Below are 25,096 nucleotides of genomic sequence, written 5' to 3'. Positions count from 1 at the left end.
AGACTATAGACTAGACTATAGACTAGACTATAGACTAGACTATAGACTAGACTATAGACTAGCCTATAGACTAGACTATAGACTAGACTATAAACTAGACTATAGACTGGACTATAGACTAGAGAATAGACTAAACTATATTGTAATTAGTTACTATAGAAAAGACTAGACCTGTGACAGACTTGAGACTATACTATCGTCCACACTAGGGGCTCGATCATTTCAAAACTTACAAATTGCTAACAAATTCATCTTCTTGCAGAAGTTTTAGATTCATCCATCTGTCCACTGCCTTACAATTTCACCATTGATTCTGAAACATTTCAGACATGTAAAACAACAGTAAAAATAGCAGAAGCACGAAGTATGTGGATGCTGGTAGCGGGCTGTGTGGGAGGTGTATTAGCAGTTATATTAGGTAAGTTTTAAAGCTAAGAAAAATTAAAAAAAAAAATAAATTCCCTATTCTATTTCTTCTAGTGGTCTGGTACTGCATCTACAGACGACGCAAGAGACGTAATAAGAAATTAAGAGCGGCAGCCTTGCATCGCAAAAGTTTAGTTATATCGCCGAAAAATGCTATAAATAGAAATGAAAAGGAATTTCACTGCATCAATCACAAAAATGAACTGTTATACTGTGATACTGCCTAAAGTTTTTAATTGAAAAAAAGAACCCTTCCTCAAATATTTACCAAACAATTGATTAGTTTATAAGTTCATAATAACAATAATGCCATATGATTTTGTTTTGTAAAATAAAATTTAATTTATTATTTCTATTAATTATGTTTAGTTAATGTGCCTTAGCTTGCTGTAGAAATTAGTATTATTAATTAAAGTTTTAATTTAGAAAGAAAAATCACACAACTAGTTAATTAATAGTTTCATTAATATAATTAATATTTAATTATTACTATATTTATTTTTTATAAAGCTTTATAAAAAATTCTAAAAAAAAGCCAATCACAAAGGTGCCTTATTTTAATATTTAATGTGTTTAGTTAATTAGTTTTTTAATTATTTTAATTTTAAGTTTATACATATAAATTTATTTAGTTACAAAAATCCCACCATAATATTAAACATTAAAAAAAAAAGAAAATTAAACAAAAACGACTTAATAAAATTTTAAAATGTTTTAAAAATATTAAATTGTTTAAATGTTTCTTTGTGTAAAACTTCAACAACTTTTTAATTTATTGACTGTTATTAACATGAAAAGTTACTAACAAATGTGTCATAAAAAGTTCAATGTCCTTAATATTTAGAACTCCCACAATATGTATGTATGTATGTATGTATGTATGTATGTATGTATGTATGTATGTATGTATGTATGTATGTATGTATGTATGTATGTATGTATGTATGTATGTATGTATATGTAATTTACATAGGAAAATGTGTGATAGTTAAAAGCCTTTAAAAGTTTCAGAAAAATCTAGATATGAAATACAGTGCCATCAAAGAAAGAGGGGGAGTACAGAAAACTAAATAAAGAAAATTAGAAAATAGACTATAATCCAGACTACAGTATAATCCAGACTATAGACTATAAACTACACTATAGTACGGGCTATAGACTACATCACAGTCCAGACTACAGACTCGACTATATTACAGACTATAGACTAGAGTATAGTGCAGACTGTAGACTACACTATTGTCCAGACTATAGACTCGACTACAGTCCAGACTATAGGCTACACTATTGTCTAAACTGTAGGCTTTACTACTGTCCAGATTATAGGCTACAATATTGTCCTGACTATATACTTCATTACAGTCTAGACCATATACACACTACAGTCCAGTCTATATACTACACTATAGTCCAGACTACTGACTAGACTATAGTCCAGACTGTAGACTACACCAAAGCTCATACTATAGACTACACTATAGTCCTATAGACTATAGACTAGACTGCAATCTAGATTATAGTTTAGCCTGTAGTCTAAAATATAGACAACACTACAGACTAGACTATAGACTAGACTATAGACTAGACTATAGACTAGGCTATAGACTAGGCTATAGACTAGGCTATAGACTAGGCTATAGACTAGGCTATAGTCAAGACTATCGACTAGGCTTTAGTCTTGACTATAGTCGAGTCTATAGCTTTGACAATAGATACGACTATAGTGCAGGCTATAGACTCGGCTATAGTCCAGGCTACAGACTCGACTAGAGTCCAGACTATAGACTCGACTAGAGTCCAGACTATAGACTCGGCTATAGAACAGAGTCGACTGCAGTTCAGACTATAGGGTCGACTTTAGTTCAGACAATAGTCACGACTATAGACTCGACTATAGTCCAGAATATAGACTCGACTATAAACTAGACTATAGTTCAGACTATAGACTCAACTTTAGTCCAGACTACAGACTCAAGACTCCAGACTATAGACTCGACTATAGTCCAGACTATAGACTCGACTATAATGCAGATTATAGACTAGATTATACTGAACATTAAGTCACACTGTAGACTACACTATAATCCAGACTGTAGACTACACTTTAGTTCAAAGATTTTAATTTGGCTCGAAAGCAATAAATTGGTTGTCAACCTTAACAAAACCTGATGGTAAGTTAAGCAAGCAACAATTTGAGATTTCGTCTAATATCAGAACGACTATTTGGAATTTCCGAAATGCTGTATCTGAGACCATATCAGAGGTATTTAAGGCCTTATCAGTAGTCCAAACGAACGACAAAACAAAATATATGTATATGTATTTATTGGGATCATAATAATCAGATAAAAGCTTCTGATATTTGGCTAGTTATATCCCAACATTAAGGTATCGTTCGATTTAATCTGAACATTAAGATCAGTAGATCCTTGCTCGAGTTCAGTTAGATCCATGGATATGTAAACAACAGCACTTTAGGTATATTTCTATATTTCAAAACCAAATTATTAATACCCCGTCTCTGTTAAATTTCTAGAACTTTCGTTCACGTGTTCAAAAAAAAAAACAAATATTTTATTTTATGTTTTTATATGCAACTAACCTATTTGAATAAAGAAATAAGGACTTTATTACATGCAACAGGACTTATATGTAAACAAAACATAAATGAATCGATTAAAATTTTGCCAACTAAACACTCAGTTCGTAAAATCAACTCAAAACGTTTGCAACACAAATACGCGACGGTGCGGTGAATAAGCATGGATTTAAAAACAAAACTTTTTTGCTTAATAATACCAATATACACACTTCTAGTCGTCGATGAATTACTCTATACGGAGGCGTTTTTAAAGAGTGTACGTATCGATGAGATACCCTTTGCTCTGTCGTTGAAAAATCACAATCGTACAAGTGATAGTTCTTCTCTAAGACATCCGGTACAAGATGATACAAAAAATATTTACGCAATGAAACGTTTGGATCAACATAAAAGTTTTCTCAAAATATTCAATATACCATGTAAGTTTTGATAGAATTTGAAAGCTTCATAACGCCCTCATCTCATTATACTTCATATATTTCATCTTTCATTTTCATATTCTTTTGGACTCTTAGATATAATTTGCTTTTTTGCGGCTAAAGGTAAATGGCCGTTTATACCGCCTTTTATGCAAAATCGTGTTGATGCTGCCGCTCGCACTCTGTTCAGTCAAAATGATAGTTTTATTAAACAGTTTTGTCAGAAATGGATACAGATTAAGGAATGCTTTCGCCCGTTATTTTGTAAGTAATGTGTTAATTTGTAATTTAAGGGTTAAATGTTTTACATCCCCAATAGTGTAGATCTGTTAAAGCATTATAAAGCCGACTTTACACGATCACACAAGAAATATAATCTGTCAAAATTTTGTGTAGAAGAGTACAGATGGGATCGTCTAAACGCAATGTGTTATGAAACCATCACACATTAAGAGGGAATATTGGATAGAAAATTTGACAGTCGTATGGTTCTCTTTCATTTTCATGATTCAAAAACAAGCAGGTCGCTTTAGATCAGGGATGTATTTTTGTGTAAAATTTTATGAAACAGCTGTTGCTATCTTACTTTGTTATTGTTTTATACCAATCGTGTAAACACAAAAAATATAAACCATACGACTTTTATTCCCTTTTTTGTTAAAAGGTGATCGTGTGAAGTAGCCTTAAGATTGTAGTGTTCAGATCATAGACCCTCTAGCAACGATAGCAACCCTTCACTTCTGTTGTGTAACAGATAAAAATATTAACCCCTATACTTTAAGTATCTCGATCAGCTCAGAACCATCTTTTAAGTTTATTAAGCTATAACCATTCCTCTGCCTTTCGTCCATCCTTGTAAACGTTGTGATCAATGTTTGAATTTGATTATACTTTTCATCTACCTTAAAGTAAACCTATTCGCTCGAAATCGTTTTTTAAACAATTTAGCTATATTTGTCCGTTTGTCACTCCGACTATTTATGTAAACCTTAAAATCAAGCTACGGATCAGCTGTCTAAAAAGTCTATAATTAATTTATATGCTTTGTCTACCTTAAAGTATACAAATGTACTCAGAATCATTTCTTGAACCTATTTAGCGTTGTCTGACGTTGTTTTCCAATCCATATAAACCTTGTAAGCAATATACGGATCGGATGACTTGAATGTCCATAAAGTAAAAAAAAAACAAATATTTATTGAATCCATTTAGCGACTTATCCGATCCGATTAAAATGGTTGAAATAGGTTCATTATATCTTCTAGCACCAAAACAATCGCAATTCCCGATTAGGTCTTTAAATCTTATAGTTGTACTATACATATGCTCTATTTAGTATCTCCACAAAGATCAGTAGAATTTAGTTTTATTAGATTTTTGTAATAATCGGTTCACATGAGGTTCTAAAACAAAAACTAATAGTTAGACGGCTGAAATCTCGATTATAGCCTTAAAATTTAATCGGTTCACTTACATTCTTTGAAAGAAAACAAAAATTTCGATTATCATCTTTCATATATTAATATCGAATGAATAAGAACCATGATCGGAAATATAATATCCAAGTCATAAAGACCTATCCATAGCTGGTCTATTTATTCTTTAGAAATTCCCTTTAAATGTAGAACATAAAGGATTGGGGGCTGTTTTATAATATGACCAAATCTGATATCGATCAATGCCCCTACTTTTAACAACATCCGCTTATATTTTGTTATTTATGAAAATAGTATTGCCAGCATTAAAATAAGCATAATAAATTGATCTTATCCAAGCTAAGACAAAAACCAAATGAAACAATGCCGCCATATTATTATTAAAAAATAGGTTCTTGACTACACTACAGCAAAATATGACAAATGTTAAGGTGACAAACTATAATTATTACATTTAAAATGATTTCCAAAAATGGTTTTATTTTCTGAAATCGGATTCTGGAATGTCATGATGTTTAAGAACTTTTATTTGGGCTATTACACTAGTTCAAAGTTTAAAGACTAGTGCAGAGACTATAGACTAGTAAACAGAATAATCCACATACTAGTAATTAGGCTAATGAATAGACTATTTTATAGGCTAGTTAATTGATTAAAGTTTGATCCTTAAACTAGTTAACAGACTAGTCAATAGACAAGTTTGACAACTAGACTATACACTAATCAATTTACTAATTAATGGAATATTCCTTAGACTACTCTGTAGGCTAGTGATGAGATTAGACAATAATCTGGTCCACTGACTAGTAAATAGTTTCGCCCATATACCAAAAAAAGTGCAGCAAATTAGTTTTAAGGGTCCATTGTCATATTTTAGTATTTCGTAACGTCCGTAGACATTATGACATGGAACTAAAATCTATCTATTCTATTTCTCTAAGCGACTTGGGCAGGGCATTTCCTTAGAGGGTGGAAGACCGTTTCATATTCTTCCCTGTCATTGGAACTGCAAAAGTATTTAGTTAAGGAGAGTGTAATTCGACTTAAATGTCTACCTAGCATCTAATGTCCATTTACTGCTGCCAGCAAGTTGTATGTGTCTAGGTTCTTCTATATATAAATTTTAATAAGAATCTAAACAAATACTCGGTATATAAGCACTTACTTTTCAATGACTAGTACTTACCGTGAGTACTCTTATAACGAGTTTCTTGCAATTAGTTACGAAGATACTTTATTTTGAGTTTTGTTGTTTTTTGGCACAGTTCGGTTCGGCTCAGGTTATTTAATATTTTAACAAGCGCTTGTCCTACAAGGTAGTCCATCGTTACCCCATAGACGAACAAGAGCCAACCAGGAATGCATTGACTCTTTGTCGAACTTAGCAAAACTAAAAAATGATCAAGAAGACCAGGTTCGTATTATGTGTGACCGATATTTCTATAACAAAATCACTTTCATTCTATGTGTAAGTACTTTTTTAATTAGTGATTTGTAAGCGTTTCAAAAAAATGATTTAAAATGCTAATAAAAAATAGTGAAATGCTACTTTTAAGCTTTTTGCTGGGTACATTTGCTAAACAGGGTACAACACATATAGCCTTCGTTTCAAAATATTAAATGTTTCCCGATTTTGTTGTATCATACATTTTTAAAGGGTCATCAGGTATCCCTGATCACGATCCAACTCCTTTATAAGCATATCTGCAGCGACAGTCTCTATTTGCTGGAATGCAAATATTGATGGAAAAGCCTTAAGTATATATCGATCCAAGAAGGGAACTATAGTCCAATATTCAAAAGCTCTGATTTCCTGGAGGTAATTCCATAGAATTTTTCAATCAGTGTTCTTGAAGTATGAAGAATCTGAAATAACATCAATATCTACCCATATTTAACACCTCTTGTAGTAAATATTTTTATAGTAATTACTCTTAAAAATTACGTAGAGTTTGAATTACAAGGACCCAGTTCGAAAATCACTCTTATACATATCTTTTACTATCGATATATAGTAATATAATACTCAAGAAATAAATAAGTAAATCATGATATTAATTATCGTTCGTTATCCAAAAGAATTGATTCATAATGATCCAAGTTCATATACCTTCCGAAATTCATATTAAATTTTTTATATATGTAGATATTTAAGAATCGATATACTTGTATTAATTTGTTAATTAGAATTCCTAGAAATGTATAAATATTTTGATACTAACTATGGGTCTTATTCATTTAAATTCCTACAAACAAAGTTTTATGGATGTATTGTTTATTATTTTCCAATAATTGTTGGACTCATTGACGTTTTATTTATTGATGAATATAATTGTTTTTATTTTAAATTTAATCTAAAATATACTAACTAACTACCGCTAACACACTCATATGCTTATCTCAACTGATTTGTACTTAAAATACTAATTTGACATTGATATGGACTAAAAATTAGCAACATCATTGAATAAAATATTTTTTTTTTTTTGATTTTATCATCCAAGTGCAGTGTCATTAATTTTAAATGAAAAGGAAACTTAATAATTTATATTTTTGTTAAATTCATAAAATTATTACTTTCAATTCAATCTTTTACAGCCCCTACAACAACTGTTTCAAGTTTGGACGTAGTCACAGTACCCAATCAACGTTGTCAGTGTGCTAATCTTGTGGCTACCGATGCACCAGTTCCCGTTGTTTATTTCGATCGTGATCATATAGGAAATATTAGCGTGGAAACTATATCGAATACTATAGAGTTTTTGCAAAATTTTCTACCACCTCCAACTAAGAAGGGTAAACGGAAAAATCGTGTACGTTCTCGAGTCGATGAAATGGAAATTGAATGAAAAAGTGTTTGCTTTTTTTCCGATCGCAAAAATTATTTCTAATTACTGCCTTTTATTTATGAAAGTTCTTATAAATTTTTAAATAAATATAATAATTAAATAAAATAAATTGAATTTTTAATATATGAATTTTTTTGACTTGGTTCAGACTAGTCGAAACAACTTTCTACATACTACTCCATAGGGTTCAGAGATATATAAATAGACTAAAATAGTCCATATTTCGTCTATAGACTATTTCTTGGGATAGTTGATGGATTAGTCGATAGACTAGTTCATAAACTTGTCCATAGAATAGTCAATGGACTAACGTTTTAGCTAGTTCATAGATAGACTAGTCCATAGACTTGTGTATAGACACCATTCTATAGACAAGTCCATTGACTAATCCATGTATATGCCTATAAATCATTCCATTGACCGGGATATATACAATTCCATATGTTAGTCCATAGACAAGTCCGTAGGATAGTCGATAGAAGTCCGTAGAATAGTCGTTAGGCTACGCGATAGAATAGTTCAAGTTCAGTTCCAGTTTAGTTCTAGTTCAGTTCCAGTTTAATTCTAGTTCAGTTCTAGTTCAGTACTAGTTCAGTTCTAGTTCAGTACTAGTTCAGTTCTAGTTCAGTACTAGTTCAGTTCTAGTTCAGTTCTAGTTCAGTTCTAGTTCAGTTCTAGTTCAGTTCTAGTTCAGTTCTAGTTCAGTTCTAGTTCAGTTCTAGTTCAGTTCTAGTTCAGTTCTAGTTCAGTTCTAGTTCAGTTCTAGTTCAGTTCTAGTTCAGTTCTAGTTCAGTTCTAGTTCAGTTCTAGTTCAGTTCTAGTTCAGTTCTAGATAAGTTTTAGTTAAGTTCTAGTTCTGCAAGATTCAAAAAGTTTGTTTTAAATGGACTAGTTCGTAATTAGTCAACAGTGCACACTATAGAAAATATAATTCAAACAAATATATTTTTGAATTTTATAAAATTATTTATTATATTATTTTCAATACAAAAATATACATACATACTTATATACCTACTTAAATACATAAATATTTTACCTAAATATTTACAAACAATATATGTTAAAAGTCTATTTTAAAGATTCGATCTAATACTTGTTTTTGGTATAAATATTACACACACTCACACTTAAAACTATCGCATTTGATGCATTCATTCTCTTAAGATATCATCCCAAAATTTCATATGTTCTACATTAAATTTATTATCAGTCTTTAAAATATTTGTAGAACTTTCTAAATTACCATTTTCAAATAGTTGATAGTCACAGATGGTATCAGGTTTACGTTGGAATGTAGATTTATTACATCTCTTAAGGGGTGGACTTGAGCGAGGCTCTCTAGAAGAGTAAGATATTTTTATTATATACAAATACAAATCATTAAAATTACAAAACATACCGATATTTAGCAAAATGCACAAAATTCCCAACAAATAATTGTAAGACTTTGGCATGCCGAGAATCTTTGGGAAAATCGGGAAATAATAGAGGAGATCTAAATAGATAAATGAGATCATCACAGTGTACAACACCATAGTCAAGAGATGACAAACCTCCGGTATAGAGGGTAGAGTAAGAATATGGACCAGAATAGTTAAAACTATATAAATATATAGGATATGATTTGGTATCGATAGTATTGATATAGTTTTTGATGGCATTATAATAAGGATGATGAAAACCACGTTCTGTGACCAGCTGGATTAAGAAAAAATTTATTTTTTTTAACTAGAAGTGAAAATTTTGAAAATATAACTTACATCTAAAAATCCCTGTCTGGTATTATCATTTAACTCCTCTTCACCTTTAAAATATTCCTGTATAATTCTCTTCATTTTGCTTGCCAACTGTTTGCCCTCCAGATGAGTGGGGAAATCCAAAAATTTTTGTAATATATTATAGAAATCCTTATTAAATGATTCCTTTAACTCCTGTGACTCCATAATGGCAGCAACTCTTACTGCCCCCTCCTTGGGTACTGTTCCCAACATAAAAGGTACCGGTTTATAGTCTCCACTTCTTAAAATATCCTCTGGATGTCGTGTTAAAAAGGCATCTTTAATATCGCTAGACTCTATAACCGGTCGATAATTTGTTATATGATCTACACTCCAAAATTTTAAACCATCTCCTGCTCGTATTAAAATATCAACATCCACCGCTCTTAACGAGTTTAACAGTTCTTTCGTACTTAGATTTGTGGCATTTTCAATACCACACAATTCGGCGGTACGTAGGGCTTGTTCCAACGGATGATCGTTAATTGCAAACGGTACATTAGCGGTGCCACTTAAAGCTATTACGCCCTGGAATAAACCCTCCGCCTGAGGACTTAACATATGCATATGTGCCGATACACCACCAACACTTTGTCCAAATATCGTTACCTTTTCCTGGTCACCACCAAAGGCCGCTATATTATTTTGTACCCATTTCATGGCTAATAGTTGATCTTTTAAACCAAAATTTCCGGGTATATTTGCATCACCGGTAGAAAGAAAACCTAATGCTCCTAATCGATAGGAAAATGTCACTAATATAACTTGCTCGGTATCCATAATATATTCGGGACCTGTTATGGCAGGATTGGCAGTACCACTAAACCAACCGCCGCCATGTATATAGATCATAACGGGTAATTTGTGAGTGTTGTGATGATGCTAAAATGAAGAAGATATAGAAACACTTAGCAGTCAGCTATAATCTGGACTATGGTCTGGACTATTGTATATATAAATGGACTATATTTAAGCGTAATCTGGACTGCATTCTGGACTATAGTTATAGTCTGGACTATAGTCTGTACTATATTCCCGCCTGTAGTCTGATCTATGGTCTGAACAAAATATAAACTATATTTCAACGTAAACTATACTTGAACGTATTCTGGACCTATTATTATAGTCTATTCTAAAGTGTAGACTGTAATCTGGCTATAGGATAGGGAAGGGTTATAAACTTGACCTGGTCTATAGCCTTTATTATAGCTTGGCATATAGTATGTAGTAAAGTCAGGAATAAAGTGTAGACGAAATCTTTGACTAAGCATATTTATGACTATAGTCTGGAGCAATGCTTGAACCGTAATCAGGATCAATGTGCCTAGACTACAACCTATATTAAAGCCTTGAATATAAGTCTGTTCTAAGGTCTGGGCTAACGTTAAGAACTATTGTCTGAACTAAAGTCAGGGCTTTAGTTTTAAATATAGGCTGGACCAGGCGCGGATCTACGGAAGGAAAGGAGTCCGTGGCTGGTCTGGACTAAATAACCCGTATTGATCAAGATTATAGTCGAAACTATAGTCCAGAATATAGTCGAAGCTATAGTCCAGATTATAGTCGAAACTATAGTCGAAACTACAATACAGACTATAGTCTAAACTATAGTCTTAACAGTGGTCTAGACTATTGTCTAGAATGTAGTTTTGGACTATATTCTGCATTATAGTATGGATTATAGTTTAGATCATAATGGGTAATATGTGGAAATATAGTCAGACTAAATAACTCGTATTGATCTAGACTATAGTCGAAACTATAGTCTAGGCTATAGTCGAAACTATTGTTTAGACTATAGTCGAAACTATAGTCCAGACTATAGTCGGAACTATAGTTCAGACTATAGTCGAAACTACAGTACAGACTATAGTCGAAACTATAGTCCAGACTATAGTCGAAGCTATAGTCCAGACTATAGTCGAAACTATAGTCCAACCTATAGTCGAAACTATAGTCCAGCCTATAGTCCAAACTATAGTATTAACTGTGGTCTAGACTATGGTCTAGAATGTAGTTTTGGACTATATTCTACATTATAGTCTGGATTATAGTTTAGATCATAACGGGTAATATGTAGAAATGTATTCTGTACTAAAGTCAGGTCTATAATCTAAAGTCTGGACTACAGTTTGAACATAAATCTGGACTATAGCGTGAACTAAAGTCTGAGTTATAGTCCGGGATATAGTCTGCATTTAGGCGTAAACTTATCTTAAAAATTTGGGCAAATGTTTGGATAGCAGTCAAGATTTGACTATAGCGTGTAGTCTGGATCAAACCAAACTATTAAACTGATCTAAAGATATTGTAAGAATTACACAAATCATAGTCAATTATATAAGTTTTGGTCAAATAGCTTTTTTTTGACTTAAACTTTACTTACCAAAGGTCTATAAACATTCAAATACAAACAGTCCTCACTACCCGATACCGGATATGTTGGCAATAAATAATTCTTTTGTATACAATCTGGTTTAGCTTCAAAGGCATTTAAGGTATTTTCCCATTTCGGAAACTCCTTGGGACTCTAAAAAGAAATTATATATATTTTTTCAAAATTCCAATATAAATTACTCAGATTCCTATACTCACACTAAATCTCAATTCTCCCAATGGCGGCAAAGCATACGGTATACCCATAAAAGCCTCAAATAAAGGCGTATTATAACCACGCATTAAACGACCCCGCATACAGCCCGCTTTGTCTGAACATACAGTCGATGTGAAGCGACTCTCTAGAAACTGACTGACAACCGTATAAGCCAAAGGCATAATTAGCATAAATAAAAGTTTTAACGTCATATCTATAATTTTACGATAGTGAAGACGCTGTCGTTTCTGGTTATAATCAAGAAAATCTGCAAAAAGGAAATAAGATAAATAAACATAAATAAGTCTAAACTAAAAGAACAACAAAAACAACTGAATGAATTTAATTTGAATTTGAAATGTGCGATCAAAAACACAATTTATGCATAAGTGTGATAATCATTTGCATATTTAGACCACATTTTATTCTAATTTGCATGTAAATTATGATCTCTTAAGTTTCAACGTTTATTATTCTGTATTATTTTGTTTTCATTAATAAATCTGTTTGTGCGATAAATGTCACATTAACACGATCGTTTTACTCTATAAAAATGTTATTTTTATTAGAGTTCGTAAAATTATTTATTCACACATGGAGAATAACAAAATGTGTAGTTGTCTTCGAAGGAAGGGGAATTCCCTGGAGTGCATAATATTTGCTTACGATCATTTTAGAATTTTAAGCAACTTAGTGTCTAGCATAATAAATATATAGTGTATCAATAACATATTTTTTAACTTGTAAACAAGTTTAATGTGTAAATTTGTTTTTATTTTTAGATTGGAAGTCAATAAACAGTTATATTGTTAGGATTATAGACTGAATACAGATCTTTAGACAAGACAATAGACAGACTTAAAGTCAAAAATAGAGACTAATCTATAGTCAATACTATAGACTGATCTATAGTCAAGACTATAGTCTGATCTATAGTCAAGACTATAGTCTGATCTATAGTCAAGACTATAGACCAATTTATAGACAAGACTATAGACTAATATATAGTAAAGACTATAGACTAATCTATAGTCAAGACTATAGACTAATCTATAGTCAAGACTATAGACTAATCTATAGTCAAGACTATAGACTAATCTATAGTCAAGACTAATCTATAGTTAAGACTATAGACTTATCTATAGTCAAGTCTATAGACTAATCTATAGTCAAGACTATAGACCAATCTATAGTCAAGACTATAGACCAATCTATAGACAAGACTATAGACTAATCTATAGACAAGACTATAGACTAATCTATAGACAAGACTATAGACTAATCTATAGACAAGACTATCGACTAATCTATAGTCAAGACAATAGACTAATCTATAGTCAAGACTATTGACTAATCTATAGTCAAGAATCTATAGTCAAGATTATAGACTGATCTATAGTCAAGACTATAGACTGATCTATAGTCAAGACTATAGACTGATCTATAGTCAAGACTATAGACTGATCTATAGTCAAGACTATAGACTGATCTATAGTCAAGACTATAGACTGATCTATAGTCAAGACTATAGACTGATCTATAGTCAAGACTATAGACTGATCTATAGTCAAGACTATAGACTGATCTATAGTCAAGACTATAGACTGATCTATAGTCAAGACTATAGACTGATCTATAGTCAAGACTATAGACTGATCTATAGTCAAGACTATAGACAGATCTATAGTCAAGACTATAGACTGATCTATAGTCAAGACTATAGACTGATCTATAGTCAAGACTATAGACTAATCTATAGTCAGGACTATAGACTAATCTATAGTCAAGACTATAGACTAATCTATAGTCAAGACTATAGACTAATCTATAGTCAAGACTATAGACTAATCTATAGTCAAGACTATAGACTAATCTATAGTCAAGACTATAGACTAATCTATAGTCAAGACTATAGACAATCTATAGTCAAGACTATAGACTAATCTATAGTCAAGACTATAGACTAATCTATAGTCAAGACTATAGACTAATCTATAGTCAAGACTATAGACTAATCTATAGTCAGGACTATAGACTAATCTATAGTCAAGGCTATAGACTGATCTATAGTCAAGACTGTAGACTAATCTATAGTCAAGACTATAGACTAATCTATATTCAAGACTATAGACTAATCTATATTCAAGACTATAGACTAATCTATAGTCAAGACTAAACAATAATCTATAGTCAAGACTAAACAATAATCTATAGTCAAGACTATAGACTAATTCATAGTCAGAATTATAGACTAAACTTTAGTCAAGACTATAGAATAATACATAGTCAGGATTATAGACTAATCTATAGTCACGACTTTTGACTAATCTATAGTCAAGACTATAGACTATTCTAAAGTCAAGGGTATAGACTAATCTATAGTCAAGACTATAGACTATTCTATAGTCAAAACTATGGACTAATCTATAGTCAAGACTATAGACTAATCTATAGACCAATCTATATTCAAATCTATTGCCAAATATTTAGTCATGACTACGGACTGATCTATTATTGATCTATAATCAAACCTAAAGATTGTTCATACTCACCCCCGGGGATCTACGCTTGCTTGTTCATAGCGATTCCTTACAAAACCGACTGTTTTACTGTTATATAATTGCAAAATTACTAACAAGTCCTAACGGATTCAACACATTGAAGTGTTTGAAAATGTTTGTTTTGGACTTTGTTTGAATAATGTTTTTTTTGGGTATTTGATAAGTTAAAACATATATTATTACCAAAGTCTTGAGAATCGAGGCTGTAGTCAACTGACAAACACCGATAGAGATATAATAAAGTTTGTAGCTAAAGCACAACAATTATTTTGAAGGAAATTAACACGAAATTATAGATTAATGCTTTATCTTAACATTTAATTTTGGTTTTATTCCAATGAACGATCAATGAATTTACTTTTTTTTTTGATTTTATTTTAATATTCGCAGTTTTTAGATTAAAACACCTAATAGATCCATTAAAAACTACTATGATGTCAACATTTATTAAAGAAAAAGACAAAATATTACCATTTTTATACATTTTTTGACTGTTATTTGTTTTTTTTTTTAATTATGCAAAATTATTTGTGGGAATCTATTGTGGCTACATATGTACACACATACACATTTAACATCAGCAAACTTTGTCAACATCCATTCACAATGTTGATGATGATGACGTTCATCGCTATTTTTGGAATTAATTTCCAAGAGTATTTCTATATTTATTTATTTTTTTTATTTAATCGTTTCATTTAGTTTTATGGGGCTTTTTAAATGATTATTATTGTGTGTGCTACTGTCGTTAAGTTGTCCATACTGATTTTAGTTTTATTTTTTTTAGATTAATTTTGAGTGGCAGACATTTAGCCTCCAGCTATGTATATTTGGTGTTGTGGTAGGTCTGAAATTATTTTATTTTTCATTTTCGGTAACCAAATATGTACTGTGGCGACATTTATTAGTCATATTGTTTTGCTATTTTATTTACCTGTTAGTTACTGATTTTATTGTTATTGCGTGTGAGATAAAAGAAAGTTTAACAAATTAAGAAAATTGGCCATATGAACGATTATGTCTGACTATTTATGGTTTAAGAGAAAATAATAGTTGAAATTCTTTTCTTTTTCTTGACCAGACCTTAATCATTAAGTTGTCTGCTTAAAATAACGTTTCTATTAATACTTATTTATTTAAAAATAGAAATGTAAATTTTAAACAGTAATAATTTCATTGTTTTTTAAAATTTTTAATTTTAAATTAACTGTTCTATAGACTCTTCTATAGTCTAGACTATAGACTGTTCTATAGTCTAGACTATAGACTGTTCTATAGTCTAGACTATAGACTGTTCTATAGTCTAGACTATAGACTGTTCTATAGTCTAGACTATAGACTGTTCTATAGTCTAGACTATAGACTGTTCTATAGTCTAGACTATAGACTGTTCTATAGTCTAGACTATAGACTGTTCTATAGTCTAGACTATAGACTGTTCTATAGTCTAGACTATAGACTGTTCTATAGTCTAGACTATAGACTGTTCCATAGCCCAGACTATAGACTGTTCTATAGTCCAGACTATACACTGTTCTATAGCCCAGACTATATTTCTATAGTCTGGACTATAGTCTAGACTAGAGACTGTTCTATAGTCTAGACTAGAGACTGTTCTATAGTCTAGACTATAGATTGTTCTATAGTCTAGACTATAGACTGTTCCATAGCCCAGACTATAGACTTTTCTATACTCCAGACTATAGACTGTTCTATACTCCAGCCTATAGACTGTTCTATAGTCCAGCCTATAGACTGTTCCATAGCCCAGACTATAGACTGTTCCATAGCCCAGACTATAGACTGTTCTATAGTCCAGACTACTGACTATTTTATAGCCAAGACTATAGACAATTCTATAGCCCAGACTATAGACTGTTCTATAGCCCAGACTATAGACTATTCTATAGTCCAGGCTATAGACTATTCTATAGTCCAGACTATAGACTATTCTATAGTCCAGACTATAGACTGTTCTTTAGTAGAGACTAGGGACTGTTCTATAGTCTAGACTATAGACTGTTCTATAGTCTAGACAATAGACTGTTTTATAGTCTAGACAATAGACTGCTTTATAGTCTAGACTATTGACTGTTCTATAGTCTAGACTATAGACTGTTCTATAGTCTAGACTATAGACGGTTCTATAGTCTAGACTATAGACTGTTCTATAGTATAGACTATAGACTGTTCTATAGTCTAGACTATAGACTGCTCTACAGTCTAGACTATAGACTGTTCTATAGTCTAGACGATAGACTGTTCTATAGTCTAGACGATAGACTGTTCTATAGTCTAGACTATAGACTGTTCTATAGGCTAGATTATAGTCTATTCTATAGTCTAGACTATAGACTGTTCTATAGTCAAGACTATATACTATTCTATAATACTTTCTATAATCAAAACTATAGACTGTAGCCTGTCTCTACTAAAAACTATAGCCTGTTTTGATAGGCTAGACTTAAGACTTGGTTTTTAGTATAGAATGAATGTAGTATATATTGAGACTAAATTTATAGGCAAATATATAATATGATCATAAACCTGTGTATAGCATTAACTGCGAACTAATCTGTAGCCTTGGTTATTGGGCTATCTATAACCTTGACAGTAGGTTCATTTTTAGCCTTGATTATAGATCAGTCGAATTTTTGAAGCATCATTTAGTAGCGTTGATTATAGCTCAGTTAACCTATCTAAGTGGAAAATTTAAAAATTCACTACCATTTAAAAATTATCAATGTTTAGATTTTGAACTTAAAAATAAATATTTTTTTATAGATTTTTGTCTTCTTTTTTATATTGGATAATTTCATGAAAATATACATTCATTATTCAGTTTAAAATTTTTTAAATTTTGTTGCCCTGTGTAATCCGTCTAAGTAGAAAATTACATATTTGCATAAATTTTCTTTTCAAATCTGTACAAAATTAAATTAAAATTTTTAATATCTTTAATATTTACCGTTATTTTGACAATTATTTCAGGATAATAATTATCAATTGTATTTCGATATTTTTTATTGTTATATAATTAACACTCCTTTGGCAATATAAGCAACTTGTTTTATTTAACAATTAATTCAGATAAATTGTTATTAAAATAATTCAGGTAAACCTTTAATTAGTATAAAAGCCAATAGTTTCGATTATTATTTTTTTTTTATTTAAAAAATTGTGATTTTATTTCTTTGTGTGCATAAATTTATATTTTCAAATAATTTTTTTATTTATATTTCGATAATAATATATTTTTTAAATATAAAACACTTCTTCTTCAAAATTTACTTTATATGGATATACTCTTTATGTTTTGCCAAATATCGTAAATTTTAGTTTGATTTTTATTTTATTCGCACAAAAAAGAAACACGTCTTGAACATTGATCTTAGACCAACAGAAACCGTCTGAAGAATTTTAACACTTTACGTTACGGTTATATTCACAAAACAAATAAAAATCCGAAATAATAAAAACCTCTCAACTCGACAAAAAAAAAAAACTATATCAAACTCATTGATCGATTAACACTTAAATCTATACAACAAATACTATGAAATATTGGGAAAAAATAACAAGAACAACTTTAAACATACACTCGTATCGTTTGTCGTATTTTTTATTTGTAAGACAAACCTACAACTCAACACCTGTTGGAGTATACAAATCGGGTATTACTTTCAAATGTTCGTAAAATGATGAACCAATAAGAGCAGCGTATTTTTATACGAGTTTTATGCGTAGACATCGTGTTTATAGAGAGACAAACTGTGGTGATACACAGCAATTTGGACATCTATAAGATCAGTTGGATGTCATAATTTAAAGTATAAAGAAGTGTTAGTATATGTAAGTGAGAAGAAAAGAAGTTGATCCTAGATAGATAGATAGATAGATAGATAGATAGATAGATAGATAGATAGATAGATAGATAGATAGATAGATAGATAGATAGATAGATAGATAGATAGATAGATAGATGGATAGATAGATAGATAGATAGATAGATAGATAGATAGATAGATAGATAGATAGATAGATAGATAGATAGATAGATAGATAGATAGATAGATAGATAGATAGATAGATAGATAGATAGATAGATAGATATATAGATAGATAGATAGGTGGATGGGATAGAACTATTATTTCAGAAGAATTAAAATAACAATTTACCCAAAGATGGAATCTAAGCGCCGCTTGAATTCTTGGCCATGTGGAGCTTTCAATCCGCTATTTGTTAAATTTATATTAATTTTATTATTTTTATTCATATTATTAACATGAATGTTGACATTATATTAAACATTGTAAAAATATAAAATATTGATAATTTATTTGATATTATTACAATTAAATATTACATATTAAATATCACAGAATAATTTACATATTTAAATTAATTAAAATCTACATTTTTTTCCAGACACGATTTATAGACACGTTTTTTTTTAATATTATGGCATTTACACGGATTCATATATATGTGAGTCATTAGGCATTGTTTCCCCCATAAGTCGTTTTAAATATACCCTACTAGTATGGAAACTGTTGCATAGCTACACTTTTGGATACATGTAGTGGTTTTTAAGATGTAAATAGTTACACATCATTGAAATTTATATATTAAATATATGGACAGTTTCACGTTAATCATTACTTATTACACTTCTATCGGTCAAAAACTGCCAGAGTTTTCAAAGAGTTAAAGTTGGACCGCTTGGCATGAAACTGTTCATACATTAGTATCTGTTGAAGATCTCAGTAGATGTCATTACGTTCTTAGTTGTATCGAAATATTTTAGTCTGTATGTGGGCATGTATCATGTTGTATTCTAGATATTTCCCTCAAATTGTAGGGTGCATTTATACAAAATAATTTTGCTCCCACAAGTAGTTTCAAGACAAAATATTTCCCACTATACACGTTCATACATAGTTATAAAATGCGCATTTACAGGTTATTGGTTTGTTGTTAATATATTCACATGTATCTATTATCATTATTTGTTTACATTTCTTTCTATTGTTTATATTAACATATATACATATATTTGTATACATACATACAAGTAAGTGTGTGTACCACGTGCCAAACCAACGGTTGTTGTTTTAAATCCTATAGTATACCGATCTAACGATACGATCGATTAACAAGTTGTGATCATTATAGTTGTATCTATTAATTATCTTGTCAAGTGTCTGCAGTTTGTTTTTATTTTTTCTGCTGTCTAGCACGTGCAGAGGTCAGTTAGTCGGTCAGTGGGATTAGTAGAGACTAGTTTTAGATGTTGAAAGGAAAATAACACAGCAGTGGTGGAAAATTTTTAAAATTTGATTCGATAATTTCATAAATATACTTTGAATAAAGTGGCGTACGTGAGAAATTTTAAAGGTCGTTTGAGTGTTTTCTTGTTTTCTATCTTTTTAATTTTTTTTTCGGAATTCATAGGAATATTTTTATAACAGAAGTTGATTTTCATATTATTGAATATCATCATTACTGGTTACTTGTTGCGCCAACGTGGGTATTATTTACATAGATTTTATGTATATATACATATAATATACATAAATGTATGTATTAATTAAGTTAAACTTTAAAAAAAATCTAATCACATTTGACTCTAATACCCATCGCTTTTAGAAAGTTACTGTAACACCGAGAAAATACTAATATCGCTATGAATACTACATGAATAAGTTTCTATCAAATTTCTATCTGTAAATAATATGATCCATATAATTTCATATTCCAATCTGGCAAACTGTTTTTAAAGAGGACTGAGCGGCGATCTGCTCATCCCTATTCATAAATGATATTCTATGCAATCTTCCAACTCTATCTACTCTTTTGTCGTAGAAAGCCATATCTGTTATTCTTTTTTATTAAAATTATAGGCCAAGCCCTCTAGAGATTGGGGCAGATTGGGGCAACGCAACATAAATGAAATGCTCAATCACGACTTCTTAAAAATCCCCAAATGAGGAATGGGGTTTTGTAAGTATTAAGGAATCGGAAATTCTTGATGTTTTTTTTTGCATAAAAATACAGTCGGACTAAACACATTTTGCAAGTGTCGAAAAAAGAAAGTGTCTCGGATTTTTGAAACGGTGTAAGACATACTGCTTCACATCTGATCTTCATACTATTTACACCATTTATATCTAAACGAAAACGTAATATAACTGTCACGTATGGTCCGGAGCTTCGAAGACTATTTTGGAGGTACGAGTACAAAAGAGACCGAAGGTACTTATCGGTGACAGTAGGATGTCCAACTCTATTGATTTACTATAGATACTATAATGGAATGTGTTTCTCTGAAATTAGTGAACTCGTTCCCGATACATGTATATTTTTAAGCAGTGCACGACTCTTATCAAGAATACACGCATTTGTGGTCGTGGACCATACATTACATGAAGTCGAAGTGCTTTACGTGAGTATCTGGCGTGTTTCCCTATTTCAATTCATCTAAAAAGTAAACAACTCAATATTGCCCCTTTGTGTTGCAATTTTTGTACATAGATTGAGCCGGTCCATGGACAAGCACTTTACTCGAGTACTTGAGCTTTCTAATATCTGACCATTGCTGCACCGTTGCTTAACTTCCGAGATGTAAAACATCACTTCCGTTTACAACCAAGCATATGGGATGGTCTCCATTGATTTGACAACAGCACCTAGAGACGTAACCGGTAGACCGATGTACGAAACTATCAAATAAGCCGAAATTTTGTTCTTACTCATAGGGACACACTGTGGTAATTCTGATATGAACACAGTATACTCTGAACATATCTGAACAAGGAAGGAAAATATTATGGTATCATTTGTATATCATACCTTTTATCCAACATCAGACAACCCAGCACACATCTCATTTATCCTACACATTCATAGGAGAAAAACATACGACACATTTATTATAGGTAAACGGGTGGGTGAGATCCGCCATACCCCACATTTATACAGTACCATAAACAATTAATACCAATTCATTTCCTACGCTTAGTCCCACAGTCACTCCTCTGTTGTTTCGGCAACAGCACCGAACTTATCCCGAAATATTGACTTTACCTTTCATTAGTCTGTAAACCGTAACTTACTCTTCCCGCTAATTTGGGTTTTAACCACAGCCAGAACATAGTTCTGCGGGCAGCTGTAGGTACAGCTGTAGGTTCTCTGGTTGGACCTCCTTTCAATATATGCAAGACTGTAAACACCAATTTATAGTCCGGCCGACTAGAGGTATTGGTAGCACCTATCTGGGATCTGTCATCAAGTATAATATGCCCGGGGGGCACACACAACACATTACAGAAAACATTCTTCAGCCGCACTATGCGAGGAATACTTTCTGTAGAAGAATTGAAAGGATAAGAAAGGGTCATATCCAGAGTATTGGTCCATGAAAAGAAAGTGGATTGGTGTCTTTTAATAGATTAAAAATAGGAGGCACATTGTCATTGTTATAAGAATTGGATGGAAGTAGTGGTGGCCTTTATGAACTTCCCGATATCTTTGTATAACCGGCAGATTTCTATACTCTGCTCTGGATATATTTGGAGTATGGTTCAAGAAAAAAAGAGCGTTGATGTCTTTTAATAGACCCGACTATGGTGTATATCCGGTATAAATGGAAAGAACATTGATCGTCATTGTTATAAGAATTGGGTGAAAGTGGTGGTGGTCTTTATAGATTTCTCGAAAGCTTTGGAAAACCCGCAGATTTCTATACTCTATAATCTGGATATATTAGGAGTTTTGTGCAAGAAAAAAAAAGGGTTAATGCCTTTTTATAGTCTTGACTATGCTGTATATCTGGTATAAATAGGTGGCACATTGATTGTCATTGTTATAAGCATTGGGTATAAGTAGTGGTGGTCTTTATGTACTTCCCGATATTGTTGTATGATCGGCAGATTTCTATATACTGCTCTGGATATATTTGGAGCCTGGTCCAAGAAAAAGAAGATGGTTGATGTCTTTTAATAGATCTGACTATGGTGTAGGTAGGGTATAAATAGGAGGCACATTGATTGTCATTGTTATAAGCATTGGATATAAGTAGTGATGGCCGGTATGGACGGCCCGAAATCTTCGAGTAACCGGATATATTTGAAAATTACTTCGTTCATAATTGAAAGATGCTCTTGCCGATTTGACATTTATTATAGCGGAGTGGTTATGAGTGGAACTATCGTAGTTTGTTTTTATGATGCCTATTATTCCCCAACTTGACAAAGCGAGGAAGAATCAAGTTGATCTCTTATTTTTTTTAAGATGCTGGCAAACATTGTAAAGATATGATTAGGATTTCAGACATTTTACCTAATGATAACTGCTGTATTTTGCGCAATAATATAAAGGTCATCTTGAAACTCAATAATTAAGTACTTGATTTGAGTGACTTACTGCCTTGAGAATATCACTTACAATGGTCCCAACTAGTGGTTGTTATTTTTTGGATCATTTTGGAATATACCAGAACTTAAACATTTACTTTCTATTTGATTAAATCTCTCAATTAGTTTGCCAAAGTGCTAAAATTTTCACTGAAATACAAGTCGTCTCAAGCGATGAAAAAATCGATAGTGATGCAAATTCTTCATCTGATAAGGACCACTTAATGGACTAGTTTGTTTTTGCAAGTTAGATTTTGTAATTTATTGACTAATGTATGAATTAATCTATGAACTAACCTGTTGACTAATCGTTGAACTTCTCTAGGGTTTATACTATTAACGAGTCGGTTGACTAGTCTTTGGACTGGGCTATTGATTTAGAGATAGTCTATTAATAAAGTAGTCTTTCAATTGATATATAAACTAAATCTATTGACTTGTCTAGAAACTAGTCTATGAAGCAGACACAGGACTACTGATTAGTCTATAGAAAAGTTTGTGGATATATCTTTAGTAAGTGCTATTGACTAAGCTATGAGTAAGTCTATTGACTTATCTATTGATGATTGATTATTTTATGGATCTAGATCTAGATTAGTATTTGGACTGACTATGGGAACGTTTATGGACTATTACTTAAGTCTTTGTATTAGTCTATAGAATCGCATAAAGAATGTTTAGAAAATCCTGATACTTGACCTTAGTTATTAGAAGTGTTAGCAGTTGTTGTTTATTAGTTGATAACATTATGTCTATAGAGTACATATTCTACTTGAAATAAAATATATGTAATTGAAATAATACTAATCAATATAATAAACCTTTTAAACCAGCTTTAAAATCTTCGGTTAAGATTTCTTTAAATTTAAACATGATGTAAATCCAATCACCACAATTCGTATGGTAAATAAGGAACTTCAACACTGTATAACAGATCTCTCAAACTCGAAAATATTTTACCAACAATTAAATAATTTAAACTAAATTTTTCGTTATTTTTTAGTTTCCTTTTTTTCCACGCGATAAACTTTATAGATCAAATGATGTTTAACTACTGAAAATTTCTTAAATTTAAATTTTCTTTTATAAAAAAAAAAACAATTTTGCTGGTTTGCCATTTTACTATTATTTTTGTTAAATAATTTTATTTTGATATTATTGTTGTTGTTATTATTATCAAAACCGATAACCACAATGGCAGGTAATTTATTTGCACAAAAAAAAAAAAACTAGAAAACAAAATACAATTTAAATAATTATTCTACTTTAACTGTTGTGTGCTTTTTTTTATAAATTTTACAAAAACTAACAATACTACACAAAACTCCTTGCTAAATTTGCAACATTGTAAAGATATTTTTTTACACAATTATTTACAATGAAATATCATATGAGTATTACATTTTTTTTTCTTCTCAAAGTGTGCCAATTACACAAGTTCATCTCTCTACAATTGGTAATCTTAAAGCTTGCAAGTGTTTGGATACAGATAATGGATGCATATAATAATTAAAAAAGAACAAAAGTTCTCCCCAAACACTCGAACTGGATCCGCCGCTGCTCTGGACTATAGTCTAAAGTCTAGAATAGTCTCTAGTGTGGACTTTAGCATAGTCTCTACTCTGAAGTATTGGGTAGGCTATAGACTCGACAATAGAATAGTCAATACACTAGACTATAGAATAATCTATAGTCTGGCTTATGAAATAGTCTATAATCTGACTATAGAAAAGTCTGCAGACTGGACAATAAAATTGACTATAGTCTGGGCCATAGAGTAGTTTATAGTCTGTACTATAGAATAGTTTATAGCATGTACTACGAAATAGTGTATAATGTGTACTATACAAGAGTCTAAAATCTGGAGGATAGTCTATAGTTTGGACTATAGAATAGTCTATAGTCGGGACTATAGAATAGCCTATAGTCTGGACTATAGAATAGTCTATAGTCTGGACTATAGAATAGTCTATAGTCTGGACTATAGAATAGTCTATAGTCTGGACTATAGAAT

At 31.2% G+C, this 25,096-nt stretch overlaps 2 protein-coding genes across 5 annotated transcripts; one reads left to right on the top strand and one right to left on the bottom strand.

The window, feature by feature from the left end:
• Positions 1 to 3,148: 3,148 nt before the first annotated feature.
• LOC111684805 lies at positions 3,149 to 7,841 on the top strand. 2 transcript variants are annotated; one of them, XM_046955223.1, is made up of 3 exons: positions 3,149 to 3,447; positions 3,544 to 3,711; positions 7,482 to 7,841. In XM_046955223.1, exons 1-3 carry the CDS (start codon positions 3,189 to 3,191, stop codon positions 7,730 to 7,732), a joined length of 678 nt encoding a protein of 225 aa, XP_046811179.1. In that variant the 5' UTR covers positions 3,149 to 3,188; the 3' UTR covers positions 7,733 to 7,841. The 2 variants fall into 2 exon arrangements, with proteins under 2 accessions (XP_046811179.1, XP_046811180.1); XM_046955224.1 differs by lacking the exon at positions 3,544 to 3,711.
• An 836-nt stretch (positions 7,842 to 8,677) lies between these two features.
• Positions 8,678 to 24,119, bottom strand: LOC111684795 (juvenile hormone esterase-like). Of its 3 annotated transcripts, XM_046955199.1 has the most exons (7): positions 17,959 to 18,083; positions 17,636 to 17,788; positions 12,109 to 12,374; positions 11,900 to 12,043; positions 9,496 to 10,395; positions 9,135 to 9,433; positions 8,678 to 9,073 (listed from the first exon to the last, which is right to left on the bottom strand). In XM_046955199.1, the coding sequence occupies exons 3-7, from the start codon at positions 12,316 to 12,318 to the stop codon at positions 8,887 to 8,889; spliced, it is 1,740 nt and encodes a 579-aa protein (XP_046811155.1). In that variant the 5' UTR covers positions 12,319 to 12,374; positions 17,636 to 17,788; positions 17,959 to 18,083; the 3' UTR covers positions 8,678 to 8,886. The 3 variants fall into 3 exon arrangements, with proteins under 3 accessions (XP_046811155.1, XP_046811153.1, XP_046811154.1); XM_046955197.1 differs by lacking the exons at positions 17,636 to 17,788; positions 17,959 to 18,083 and adding an exon at positions 23,904 to 24,119; XM_046955198.1 differs by having other exon boundaries at positions 17,636 to 18,083.
• Between the last annotated feature and the right edge of the window lie 977 nt (positions 24,120 to 25,096).

This window comes from Lucilia cuprina, chromosome 6, assembly GCF_022045245.1.
Source record: "Lucilia cuprina isolate Lc7/37 chromosome 6, ASM2204524v1, whole genome shotgun sequence".
NCBI lineage: Eukaryota > Metazoa > Arthropoda > Insecta > Diptera > Calliphoridae > Lucilia > Lucilia cuprina.
This window is presented reverse-complemented; position numbering and strand designations above follow the sequence as displayed.